The sequence below is a fragment of the Peromyscus eremicus genome, chromosome 22 (assembly GCF_949786415.1).
Source record: "Peromyscus eremicus chromosome 22, PerEre_H2_v1, whole genome shotgun sequence".
NCBI lineage: Eukaryota > Metazoa > Chordata > Mammalia > Rodentia > Cricetidae > Peromyscus > Peromyscus eremicus.
The window spans coordinates 15,967,067-15,980,524 of record NC_081437.1 but is presented as its reverse complement, the minus strand read 5'-3'; the positions used below and the strand labels follow the sequence as shown (position 1 = coordinate 15,980,524).

The 13,458-nt window shown below is 45.8% G+C and overlaps 1 protein-coding gene across 2 annotated transcripts in view; it reads left to right on the top strand.

Moving 5' to 3' along the window:
• The window catches only part of Crim1 (cysteine rich transmembrane BMP regulator 1), a 183,853-nt gene that overhangs the window by 145,501 nt on the left and 24,894 nt on the right, over positions 1-13,458 (top strand). For both annotated transcript variants that reach the window (XM_059248354.1, XM_059248353.1), the window contains exons 9-12: positions 5,309-5,465; positions 6,708-6,829; positions 7,990-8,199; positions 12,047-12,262. In XM_059248354.1, coding sequence (XP_059104337.1) covers positions 5,309-5,465; positions 6,708-6,829; positions 7,990-8,199; positions 12,047-12,262 — 705 coding nt within the window. The remainder of the gene's footprint in view (positions 1-5,308; positions 5,466-6,707; positions 6,830-7,989; positions 8,200-12,046; positions 12,263-13,458) is intronic.

The following is a 13,458-nucleotide window of genomic DNA, read 5'->3' as shown; positions in this document are numbered from 1 at the left end:
TATCTTGAGGACTAAGGGAATGAATGCCAAGCGACTTTTATTAGCTGGCAAATGGTAGCTGTTTCCTCCACACACCAGCTGTTTATGCCATCCGTTTCAACCCAAGCTTGCTAACATGGAGAGTACCCAACACCACCCTCCTCCTGGTCCTCACCTACCTGCCTGTAGATCTTCCAGTCCTTTCAGGACACACCCATCCACAACCAGTCTTTGACCTTTGCAATTGTAACTTCTTCTTCTTCTTCTTCTTCTTCTTCTTCTTCTTCTTCTTCTTCTTCTTCTTCTTCTTCTTCTTCTTCTCCTCCTCCTCCTCCTCCTCCTCCTCCTCCTCCTCCTCCTCCTCCTCCTCCTCTTCTTCTTCGTTTTACTGACATAGTTCGTTACAGTCACAGAGGGCAATATCTTCTTTTCCCCATTTTAACCACTCAGTTGCGTATTCATCTGAACCAAAGTTTTCCTTTACACTACGGTTTGGTTTTTTTTTTTTTGCATCCTATAAAACCTTTTATATACAACAGTCCTTACCATTTATACCTAAGTTTCTCTTGGACATTATACCTAGCTCCTATTGGCATCAGGATTTCTTAAAATAAGGGCCGGAAGAGGATGGTTCAGTGGGCAGCGTCCCTGATACACAAGCTTGAGAACATAAGGCTGGATCCGCACACCCACATGGAAAGCTGGGCCTCACAGTGCATGTCTGTGATCCCAACCATGGGAGGCAGAGACAAGAGAATCCTGAGGGTTCGTGACCAGCCTGGCTGGCCAATCATTGAGCTCCAGGTTCACTAAAAGGCCTTCCCTCAAAACAAACCTGGTAGAGACCCGTGGAGAAAGACACTTGATAGTGGGCCCTGGGCTCCAAACTTGAATGCATAAGTGTGTCTGTACATACACACAGAGAAAGGGAATTCTTAAAATGAGGTCCACACCAGTATCTCCCCTCTCTTCCTCATCTGTTGCTCACTCAATCACTCTTCCGTTCATCTAGCATTTGTTGAGTGCCTACTGTAGCTAAGACTAAAAAAAGACATCATTTTTGTAAAAGATTTTTATTAAAAAGACTATCAGAGATAATAAAAAAATGTCTTTAGACTTGACACAGGCAGTTGGTTTAGGCTTAAAATAAAAGCCATAAAGACACATGTCCTTCACAAGCATGTGGCATGTGCCAGGCATGGTGGTACATACCTATAATCCTAGCACTCAAAAGGCAGAGACGGTTGAGTCATTTGTTTGAGGACAGACTTAAGTTATGTGACAAAACACTGTCTTAGAAAAAAAAAAAATCAAGGACCGGGATGTTTCTTAGTGGATAAAGCACTTATCCATCATGCAGCAGACATTGGTTCGATTCCTGGGGCCACAGAAATAAAGTGCCTGGGAAACGCAAGACAAAGGATGTTTGTGTTTGTTTGTTTGTTTGTTTGAACATAGTGTTGTTTTGATGTTTTAACCTGTAACAATAACATGCTTGCAGAACTGCTAAGAAGGGTAGGACTTACCAAGAATTTAAATCATCCTGACTCAGTTTCTCCAAGATGTGTTTGCAAGAAAGAGGAGTATGATAAGAAATGTCAAAGAAAGTTTGATGGTGACAAGATTAAAACTAAATCCCTTTAAGCAGCTAATGATCTTTGTTGACACAAGCATTAATAACATTAACTTTTTAACCAAAATATTAGTTGCTGTCGGGAAGATGAATATAATTCAGCTTTACTGCCCAAATTGCATATTAGTTGAATGGCCTCAATCTTTTAATGTCTTCCTGTCCGTGGCTTTCAACCAGATGAGTTTGACTGGATTATTGGTCACCTCTTTCCCACTTTAACATCCTTTGATTTTTAGGAACTGATAACGCTTAGATCTAGAAACTGATTCAGACATATAAAACTGATAGTAGCAAAGAAGAAGAAGCCAATATGTATCCATCACGAAGTCAGTGTCTGAGTAAAAGGCTCCCCCTTTTACCTCCATGTGCTCCCCCGACTGACACCATACCAGCTGGGCAGACCTGGGACCAACATTTGCAGTTTCAGATTCCTTGATCCACAAGTCTCGGGAGCCTTGAGATCATTCTTCATTGATACCGGGTTGGTAGACATCTCCACTGTTCACAAGTTTGAAGTGTTGCAGCACACAGCTCCGGGTGCTGCATCCTCTCTGTGTTTACACACATGCAGGCTGTGTTATGTTCACTGCCAGTGAAGTTTGCCAGATGATGTTCCTCACGGTTGGGTATCTCTTGACGCTGGAGCAGATACCTCTTTTCCAGAATGAAAGACCTTTACTGTGTACTCGGCATTGGCCAGCCACAGTGTACCACCCCTGGGCTTTACCATTCGTTATCCCTTTCTCTTGAATGGTAATTGCTTCCAACAATTAGAAAGCTTTTTAGATCACAGAAATTTCATAATGCCTAAAAAAAACCAGTAACATCATGAGGCCACCTGTATTCCATAATTGCCATAAGCTGTATACTAAAACTTTGTAAACAAACTTATAGGTCCCACCTCCTAATCTGTCTGTGTGCTTTAATAGTACATTTCCTTTAAGGACAGTCTGTCATTGGTAAGCATAGATATCTAGGACTACCATCCAGTCTTTTGTGTTCTTTATTTCAGAACTGCAATATGTTTTTGTTTTGTTTTGCTTTGCTTTTCCGAGACTTTTGGGGAATGATGGTGTTTTTAAAACTCTTCCGTATTATCAGAGGAAGCTCGATCCAGTTGTTATTCCTCTACCAGTGAAGCAATACCTGGAGAAGTGGAAGTGCACATGAATAAATGCATTCATTCAGCAGTTAGCTACTGCCCCATGTCATGCTAAATACGATAAGCCCTGGACTGTGGGCATAAAAGAGGAACTGCCCTAGAACTTTCTTTTTTTCTTCTGTCGTGGAAGAGAATGGAGCTAGTCTAGACTAGAGGCTGCAGGTGAATGGACCCAGAGCGGATGGATGGTTTGAAATGACATTACCAGTCCACTTTCTCGTGAATGTCCTGTATCTTTGTTAAGCACAGCAGCTTTTGTGGGATCTTTTTCTATTTCAACGCCAGCATGGGTTAACATGTTGGTCACTTTTCCATTGCTGTGACAAAAAACGCCCAACAAGATTGACTTCTATAGAAGAAAGATTTGTTTTAGCCCACGGATTCCAAGGCTTGGGTCTATCGATGGTTGGCCCTGTTCTTTCGGCTTGTGACCAGTACAGTTCGTTATGATGGGAAAGCGTGGGAACTTTATGGTGGCCAGCAAGGAAGAGAGGAAAGTGGGAAGGAAAGGGTTAACATGGCCACTGAAAGAACATGTCTTTAGTGCTGTAATCTCTCCCCCGAGGCCTCATAGTTGGAAGGTCCCACCACCTGAAAGTGGGCCGACCAAACCTACCACTGAGCTTCGGATGCATGGGGCCTTTGGGGTTTCTTTCAACCCACAGCACAGAGATAAATTTAAGACATACAATTTTAAAAGTTCATTAAACTTGGCAATGTTTCCATAGCTGTTAAGGGTGAATGGAGAGCATGCTAGATCAAGGGCCATGGGAAGGGTTCTTTTTTGCAGACCAGAAACATGAAAACAAGTGTCCCTCCGCTCCAGAGCTTTGAGGAAATTATTCTCCAAACATGCTGACTCTGGCAAGATCTAGGGGTGTTTTGAATCCATCTATTCCCTGACATAATCCACTGAATGCCTTGACTTTAAAACCGTTATAATAGAAAAACCGGATCAGCTTATTTTCTATGTTGGGGAAAAAAATGTGGGTCTGAGGATCTTGTCCTTCTTTTACTGTCCCTGGCGTAATGGGAGATGAGAAGTAATGACCTGCCTCCCAGTCCTCTGAGTACAAATTTTAAATGAGCCGCTTAGATTCTCTCTTTTAAGGATGCAGAGGAGCATTCAGTTGCCTCAGAGTGTGCTGCAGACCCATGAGGTTACATTAAATACGTGTCATGAAAAGTTTCAGACAGTGACGAAGTAGAAAAATCATACCATAGATCACATTCTCCTTTATAAAAGCGGGCAGATTCAATATGGAAGGAACGTTAAGATTCACGAAAGAGTCTCTCACAGAAGCGTTTAGGTCACACACAGACCCATTCCACCTACCAATTATAGTTAATGTTTCAGTTTAGGCTCTAAGAACAGGATACACATGCCGTGGCTTTGTTAGTGACTTGTGCGTTAACGCAGTATGTACACGTCGGGGATGCCCAAATAAAATAACAGTTCATTTGTCAACTTCACGACAATACTCCAGGTTCTTCATCTTGCAAGTCCACAAAACATTCAAGCCTTGCCATTCTTTACCATGTCAGCTTCCTTCCGTATGACCCATGCTCTTGTAAATCCTGCATTTAATTTAGATGGGCCCCAAACCGCTCTTGGGCCTGAGGCACGTTTACTCTGCCTTGACACTGTGTTATTCTCTTTGGATTTCTGTTCAACTGTGCCACCTTCTCAAACGGTAGCTTCTTGCGGCATGTTGCTTCTCTTGTTTCGCTTTCATTTCTAAAATAGTGCCCCGTGAGCGGCTCACAGAACACAAGCAACCCTCAGGATTCTGCTAACAAAGGGACGCCGTAAATATTCCAAATTGTCACTAGTCACACATTAATATGAATACTCCTCCTGACACGTACATTTTTTTTAGGCAGCTAAGTGCATTTCAGTACCTGGGTATCTGTCAGCATAGTGGGCGAGCATAGCCAAATCGAACCCTGGTTGCTTGCTTCCTATCATGGAGCGAACAGGCTTTCTTCAAAGAAAGGAAGAAGTCCCAAATGCTACACAGAGCCTGTAGTGTTCTGTGATGGCACCTGCTACCCACAAGTAAGTGTATGGTGAGCATTCAGACGTTCGCGTTACCGCTAATGTCGAGCAGTATGAAATGTCTTCTGAAATGAATCTGGACTGGACCGTATGTGAGCATAAATTGTCATTCGTGGTTCGAGGTCACTAATGAAGCAAAATCTTGAAAAACTGCACCCAGTCATTACTTATTAATGGTGACCGGTCCACTCTCTGTCCCAGGCCTAGCAGATTCAATTAGGCTTCAGAATTCCATTGCAGGATTGAGCTCTTGTTTCACGTATAACACCTCCCCCCAACCCCCAAAACACAGAGCGATGTGGTGAGAACCGTGAAATAGCCCCGTCTATACGGGTTAACTGTGGCTGGCGCTCAGGTAGAGCTGAAGTTTAACTCCGTGCGGGATGGGAGAATTCAGGGCAGGCGTCAAAGCCTCCCACGATGCTCTCTGCTCTGTCGTCTCTGGAAGAAACATGCCATCCGTGTGTCTCCACAGGGGAGGAGCTATGCTTAGGCCTTAAACGGGGCTGCACCTTGGACTGTCCCTTTGGTCTCCTCACCGACGCCCACAACTGTGAGGTCTGTCAATGCCGCCCACGGCCCAAGAAGTGCAAGCCCACAGTATGCGACAAGTTTTGTCCGCTTGGATTCCTGTACGTATTTGTCAGTATTTTGTTGTTGTTGTTGTTGTTTCCAATTCAGAAATTAAGTGTAACTTGCAGAAGTGGTCATACCTGTGTCTGAGGGCTGGTGTGTGTGTGTGTGTGTGTGTGTGTGTGTGTGTGTGTGTGTGTGTTTCAGAAACGAGGAAAGTCCTTGTCTCCAAATGTAGGCATCAGGTTCTGACTTTTTATATGAAGATGGTACAGGTACACAGTGGGTAGGTTATTAAATATTCTTTATTGAGTCAACCCCAAATCTGGATTATTCTGAGGTGAAAATAAGCACTTAAAAAAATAAAAAATAAAACAAAAACAACTGCTTTCAGCCAGTTGTGGTGGTGCACACCTTTAATCCCAGTACTCAAGAGGCGGATCTCGGCAAGTTCAAGGACAGCCTGGTCTACAAAGTGAGTGCCAGGCCAACCAACATAGTGAGACCCTACCTCAAAAAAATGAAGAGTAAGAAGATAATCATTCAGATTCTGGTTTTGTAATTCTTTCCTTTTCTCTCTTCGGTTTTAGTCTTTTGGCTGGTGTGTGTGTGTGTGTGTGTGTGTGTGTGTGTGTGTGTGTGTGTGTATGCACATGTGTGCAATGTTTTTGCTGTGGTGTACATATACAGAACAGCCGACAGCTTGTAGGGGTTCGTTTTCTTCTTTTATCCCATGGGCTCTGGGAATCAACCTCAGTTCATCAGGCTTGGTGGCAAGTTCTTTTTGCCCCCTGAACCACCTTGGCAGCCTAAGGCTTCTGTGAGCATGTATGAAGCCTTCCCGGGTCATGGAGTCCTTACAGCCCTCTGTGTCTTCTGTAAATGTTGGTAGTTAACCTTTTTACTGGCATACGGAATTTCTCAAAGGATACGGCCATTTGGGAAAGCTCACAGCCCTAACAGAATGCTCCTAATGTTAATCTCTCAACAATGACCAATGATACCTCCCTCACCCGTTCTGTATACCGGAGTTGCACGTCCATCCTTTATATTGTGTTACCATCTTTAAATTAAACCCTCACCTGTGTCTCTGGAGGGGGGCCACATCCCAGAAGCACCTAAATGCTTGGGCAGTTCTAAACCTTTATGAGAACTAATTACACCTCACCCAGGAGTTCAGAGTGCCGATGTCCCGTCATTCTGCGTAAATGGTGTATCGTTGACCCTTGGTCTGAGTGCTTGGGCATCATTGGAGACTTTTTTGGTTTTTCTGACCTCTGGCAAAAATTTTAATTACCCAGGAAGAATAAGCATGGCTGTGACATCTGTCGCTGTAAGAAATGTCCAGAGCTGCTATGCAGTAAGATCTGCCCCTTGGGCTTCCAGCAGGACAGTCACGGCTGTCTTATCTGCAAGTGCAGAGGTAAGTGGGAGCCCTGCCCCCTTGCAGCCTGGTGACAGAGAACAGAAGGGCGTCCTGTAAATGAAATGGTTTAAGTGACTGACGCCTGTTCTGACACAGGGGTGACTGTGGGACCCTCCCACCACAGGACACCCTCTGTCTTCCATCGTTTTAGAATTAAAAGCGCTCAGGACAGAATTTAAATCGGGCACGTGTGGTAAGCACAGTGACCAAGTCAGCCACGTCTTAGGGCTTCGCTTTTGCTTGTCTTAGAAACGTTAGCCTGAAGCTGTAGTGCGTGTCAGTCTCTACAGAGGAAACCGCTTTCTTCTGGAGTGGGATTGATAGAGTAAAGAGCTTCATTTTGGCGTCCTTGGGAGTGGGTGTATCTAAACTCCTGTTCATTTAGGTGTTCCCTAGTAAGAAGGCCAGAACGTTATATAGGCAAAATTCCGTCCAGGTGACCCCACTGCCAGGGTCCCCCTCCTCCAGTGACATTCCCGAAGCCATTGAATGTGCACCCGGAGCCCGTCTTCAGCCTTTAGCTCAGTCCCAGCCCTGACTCCTGTTCCGGTTTGTTGTGCTTGTCAGATGCTATGCCAATCAAACCGTAAAAGATGCCGGTAGCATGCTTTTTTTTCCAAAGTTGAACACTTTTTATGGTGTTTGGGGACAGTTAAAAGCAAGCAAAAATGTGGAGGAGTTAATGTAGTCAATCACTTCAGTCGTCTTACTAATCAAAAAATCTAGTCCTTGCAAGGGGCCCAGAAAACTTCTAGAATGATGAGTCTCAGTCAGTCTCAGTCTCTCTCTCTCTCTCTCTCTCTCTCTCTCTCTCTCTCTCTCTCTCTCTCTCTCTCTCTTCTCTCTCTCTCACTATATATATAGTGACATCCATTACAAAAGTAATGCTTGTTTATTGTATAAAATATGTAAAAAGGCTTGAAAGGCAGCAATACTCCCCCAGTCAGAAGCATATTTGCAAGTGCCTTTCTTTTCTTGTTTTTTCAAAATCGGGGGCCTGTTGATTTGAATTCTTTTCCCGGGCCCTTCCGGTACCACTGACTGCCCTCCCTAGGCATCATTTTTGGTGGCTGGGTTCTGTTCCACGTAAGGGCACTACAAGCTGTTTGTCCTATGCCGTAGCTGCTTCTTTACCAGGCTCTTTTCTGTCTGTCCAGAGGTCCCTCCTTCAGCTGGGCCACCTGTCCTGTCAGGCACATGTCTGTCCATGGATGGCCATCATCATAAAAATGAGGAAAGCTGGCATGATGGGTGCCGGGAGTGCTACTGTCACAATGGAAGGGAAATGTGTGCCCTGATCACCTGCCCCGTGCCCGCCTGTGGCAAACCCACCATTCGTCCCGGACAGTGCTGCCCGTCATGCGCAGGTAAAAGCTGGCTGCCCTCTTGGGCAACACCACCTCCAGCCCTGTGGGGCCCTGTACCCACCTTCGACTCTGGGGGAAAGTGTGGGGGTCAGTCCTCGGGACAACGTCTCAGCTGTCTGTGACTTCTGTTCTTAATAGCCCCGGAGTGAGTCGAATACTGTGAATAATTAGCCCGAGACCAAGGAAAATCCTCAAGCTGTGGAAATGGTTCTCCATATTTTTGAATGGTTTACTCGATTATATTGCTCTTTGGACTAGCCTTTCTTTCCCCCTAGAGGTCTGTGGACTTACATATGTAAGTCCAACCTGCCAGTTCACTGCTAGCCGGTTAGGGCCGAAGACCTCAGCTTTAGTTAATTGGATGGGATTGGTGAGAGTGTTACTTCATAAAAGCTTACACCTTGGCCAGCCGGCGGTGGCGCACACCTTTAATCCCAGCACCAGATTAAAGATTAAAGCCAGGCGGATCTCTATGAGTTCGAGGCCAGCCTGGTCTACAGAGCGAGATCCAGGGCAGGCACCAAAACTACGCAGAGAAACCCTGTCTCGAAAAACCAAAAAAAAGAAAAAGCTTATAACTTTCCAAGTAATACTGGAGGGAAGGGAGAATTCTTGAAATCTGTGGCTGTTGTTCTTTTTTAAAGAAATGGACGTGTGGCACTCTTTGCCAAATGGAGACATTTGGAATGGTGACAATTTCCAAGCAGTCTAGTAATAATAATAATAATAATAGTAGTAGTAATAATAATAATAATGATCAAGGTGAGTTACTAGAAAAACAGAACAGTGAAGACAACTCACACTGGCCAAGGCTGCCCCTGCCTCACCTCCTGGCACATAAAGACCCTCTCAGCTCCAAGATTCCGCCTGCCTCAGCAGTTACCAAATTGGTGACTCCCGTACCTTTGCACATGACACATAAATGCAGACTGAACATCTTGTTTTCCCACAGTGCAGTCAGATGTGTCCTCTCTCAGCTGGTTCCTTCACGTATTTTGCAAGTGAAATACAAGCAACCACCCTGTCCACCAGATCAGAGGCAGTTTTCAGTGAGATAGCATGGTGTCTGTGTCAGCTCTTGGGGGAAGAGGGAAAAGCATTTGTCCCCTCCAGACACGCCTCATTAGAGAGGTGTGTGTCGGCTGGGAACCTGCTCTCTGTCAGCTACTGCTCAGCGAAGAAGTCTGAGCTAGACAGGCGGGAATAAAGAGGCACAGATCCAAACAGATCCGCAGTGAGTGGAACCGGAAGTAGCTCTTCTCTCTAGTTGAGAGAGGGAGCAGGTTCTAAAGCGCGTGGTTACCGACATGTTGTCGGGGCTGGGAGATGGCTCCGTGGGTGAAGGGCTTGCTATGCAAGCGAGAGCATCCGCGTTTGATCTTCACCACCTACATTTAAAAAGAAAAAAAAAAAAGCCAGGGATGGTGGCTCAGACTGTAATTCCAATACTGGGGGGTGGGGAGTGGGGGTGGGGCAGAGACTGAAGGATCCCTGAGACTTACAGGCCAGCTAATCTACCCAAGTGGATGAGCTCCGGGTTCAGTGGAAGACCATTAAACATAAATACAAATAAGTAATAAATAAATAAATAAATAAGCGGGTGGAGAGCTATTGAGAAAGATGCTAAACATAGACCTCTGGCCTACACACACACACACACACACACACACACACACACACACACACACACACAGGCTTTCTGAATGTGCATGTACAAAAAAACATCGCTTCGCATGCATGCGTAGAGTTACGTGTTTGTCAGACTCTTCAGTGGTTTGCTGTCGGTGGGCTCTTCTGACTAGAAACCTTGAAGGCCTCCCGTACTCACGGCCTCCTTCCTGCCTTAGAGAACCGTTTCTTCCTTCTCCCGTGCAGAGCTAGTCAGTGTTTTTCCTGGGATGCAGGCAGAGCTCCCTCACTGAGCTGAGGAGCAGTGTGATCACCAAACGGCACTTCCGTTCTTCCCCGGCCCCCCTTCCCATCCTTGACCTTCTCCTCCTCGACACCTCTCCAGCCGCTGTGTTTGGCTTTAAGGCACGAACGTACTATGGCAAGGAGATGAGGGAGGTCAAACCGCTGCAGACAGGTCTCCTGATGACACGGCCTACTTATCTACCAGCCTTTCAGAGTGGCAGTAGTCTGTCCTCCAGAAGCCCTCTGTGACTGTCATCAATCTTCTCCTATATTAGTTTTTCAAGGAAACATTTTTTTCTCTCGATAAGCCACTGGAAATACTCTTTGAGCATCTCATCCCACCTACACTTTTCTTTTTTCTTTCTTTCTTTCTTTCTTTTTTTTTTTTTTCCAAGACAGGGTTTCTCTGTGTAGCTTTGGAGTCTGTGGATCTCGCTCTGCAGCCCAGGCTGGCCTCGAACTCACAGAGGTCCACCTGGCTCTGCCTCCCGATTGCTGAGGAACTACTAAGACATGCGCCACCACGGCCCGGCCCACTTTCATTTTCATTAATTCCTTCTCTGCTGCTCAGATTCTGGGATTCTAGTCCAGCTGTCTGTGTTCTGGAATGTGTCTGCTTAGTCTGAATCCCACTCTTTCCTGGTTCCCATGAGACAAACCTATCCTGAACACTGTTTCCTACCCTGAACGTCAGCCCACACCTCTGTATCCCATCAGTATTGTTGATTCACACACACACACACACACACACACACACACACACACACACCAGCCACTGCTTTGTAAGTAACAGCCCCGGTGCACTGGGCTCTGACCATTTCTACACAGACAGGGTGGTTCCCCCAACCCTCAGCATCCGCTGAGCTCCAGGCTGGAGCCAACGGTGATATCTCTAGTCCCTTTCTCAGCAGGATGCACCCCTGTCAACACCTCCTTGAAGTCCTTGTTGTCCTTGGACTCCGGGAATATGGTTAGTGCCTTCTTTCTTCCCAGCACCACATCAGGGGCAACTCCCAGTACCTCTGTCACTATCCCAACGTTAAAATGTCTCCACCATCATCATCATCATCTCACAAAGGGACCGAAGCCACCTCCACTCTGGCGAAAGAAATCACCTTTATCAGCCTCCGGGCATGATGATGGCGTTGTCCACCAAATGTTTAGTCTCAGGTGAAGAACGGTTTCAGACTGTTGATTCTGTAGATACATTCCTGCTCAGGGTACTGGCGGCGGGCTGAGGTGAGGTGTGGCTCCTTGACAGTGGGCCATATTTCCAAGCATAAAAGCCTTCAGAATCCCAAGATAATAAAGCAGACAGGACATCCATCATGTGGAAGCTTTGTTTAATCTAGAGGCACATCCGTTATCCAAATAACCGGTTGACTTCGGTTCCAGCCCCTTGCCTGTGCTTAATGCTCTGAACTGGTAGCTTCCAAAATATGTAAAATATGAATAATAGTGCCTCCCTCACAAGGTCATTGACAGGAAGAAAAGAAAGAAAGAAGTGAGAAGTGCCCCGCCTGGAAATAATTGGGCCATAACAAGCATTCGGTAAATGAGCCATCTCTATTCTAGACAACTCCTGCGTGCTCGGGGGGTGCTCCAGCCAGTGAACTTCCCTGTAATTGAATTCGTATTGAATTCTCTCAGGACTATCGACAGGCTCAGCCACTCGAACCTCACTTCCTGAGATTAGCTCTTTGTCTTCTGTTTCTAGGCATGGGATTTGTTCTTCACTTTCCTATTTGTGGGATAAGAATAGGGCTGAGTTCTCTCACTCTTCGGGTACTTCAGCTTTTCTCTCCCTCAAAGCAAACATGCCACCCCCACCCCCCCCACCCCACCCCACCCCCATTTCTTTGGCAGTCGAAGAAGCTGCAGGTGAATAATTTCTCATGTTTTGATTCTGTGCCACCACCACCACCACCCCCAGATGACTTCGTGGTGCAGAAGCCAGAGCTGAGCACTCCTACCATTTGCCACGCACCCGGAGGAGAGTACTTTGTGGAAGGGGAGATGTGGAACATCGACTCGTGTACGCAGTGCACCTGCCACAGCGGCCAGGTCCTGTGCGAGACCGAGGTGTGCCCACCGCTGCTCTGCCAGAGCCCCTCACGTACCCAGGACTCCTGCTGCCCTCAGTGTACAGGTAACCAGCGTGGTGGCCTGGCCCGGGCTTGATGGGAAGGCTGCAGCTTGGTGTGATGGTTCTGTAGACCTAGACATCAGGGCGAGCTCTGTGCCAAACCCAGGAACCTGTGCAGGAACCTCTGGCTGCCTGCTTCCCTAGTCCCTCTGTCGATATGCATGGCACCTGAGTTGACTCTGAAAGGCTGGCTCTTCCCCCTGTTCCTTTCGCCTCACACTTCAGGCTGGAGATGTACATGGCGTTCGGGCAGTCCCTTTATGCCAAGTTATTTCAGGTGACTTGGCTCGTGGAAAAAGTCACCTTGCAAGACACCTTTGTTCCCAACAGATGTGAAAGCTAGTTATTGGCAAATAATATAAATAAAACTCCTCAAGATTACAGAGGTTGTAAAAAAAAAACTTTGAAAATATGCCCCTGCCCTTCCAAAATTGTGATGAATAAATGAAGACCCAAGAATGTTGAGGGGGTATTGCTGTAGCATATGCATGAGGGCCGCTCCTGTGTTCTTCCTGTGATTTCTCAGGTCTTAGCAGGTAAATTTAAAAGTCATGGAAGAAATATGGTGTAATATAAACTTGTCAAGATATTAAATGTGAGCTACACTGCTGGTTTCATAACTAAAATAGTAATTCTGTTAACACTAGGATAAATGGCTTTTTAGAAAACAGATTTAATTCAATACATAAAATTACCAAAGCAGCTGGTTTTATTTGGTGGTGTTTAATCTTCCCAGTTTTTCGACTAAAATGCTAACTGCTTTCCTTCTGTGGATACAGTCAGTGAGTTTTTGCTCAATGGAACACAAACCTTCATGTTTCATGACTTCCTTTTTTTTTTGTACTGATTATCTAGTTCGCTGTCCAGGATCTTGTTCTGTCTTTCTGTCCAGCATACTCAGTAACGAAATTTCAGCCAGAGTATCGTCTTGGGACAGATGTGTTGATGTAAACAGAAGCCATGTTAATATGACAGGCCTACCTAGTACAGAATCCTGTCTGGCATAAGTAGTCCACGTGTGTTAGGGTATGTGTGGCCTAGCCCAACTATGTTTTTGTCATGATCCCCATTTTCTGTGGATGCAAGCCCTGCTGGTGTTTGTCTATGAAGGAAGATCTGTGACTGCTCACATCCTCCTGATAGGAAATATTTAGGGACAGTCAGCTTATATCCATTTAGCGACTTGTTTTGCAGGCATT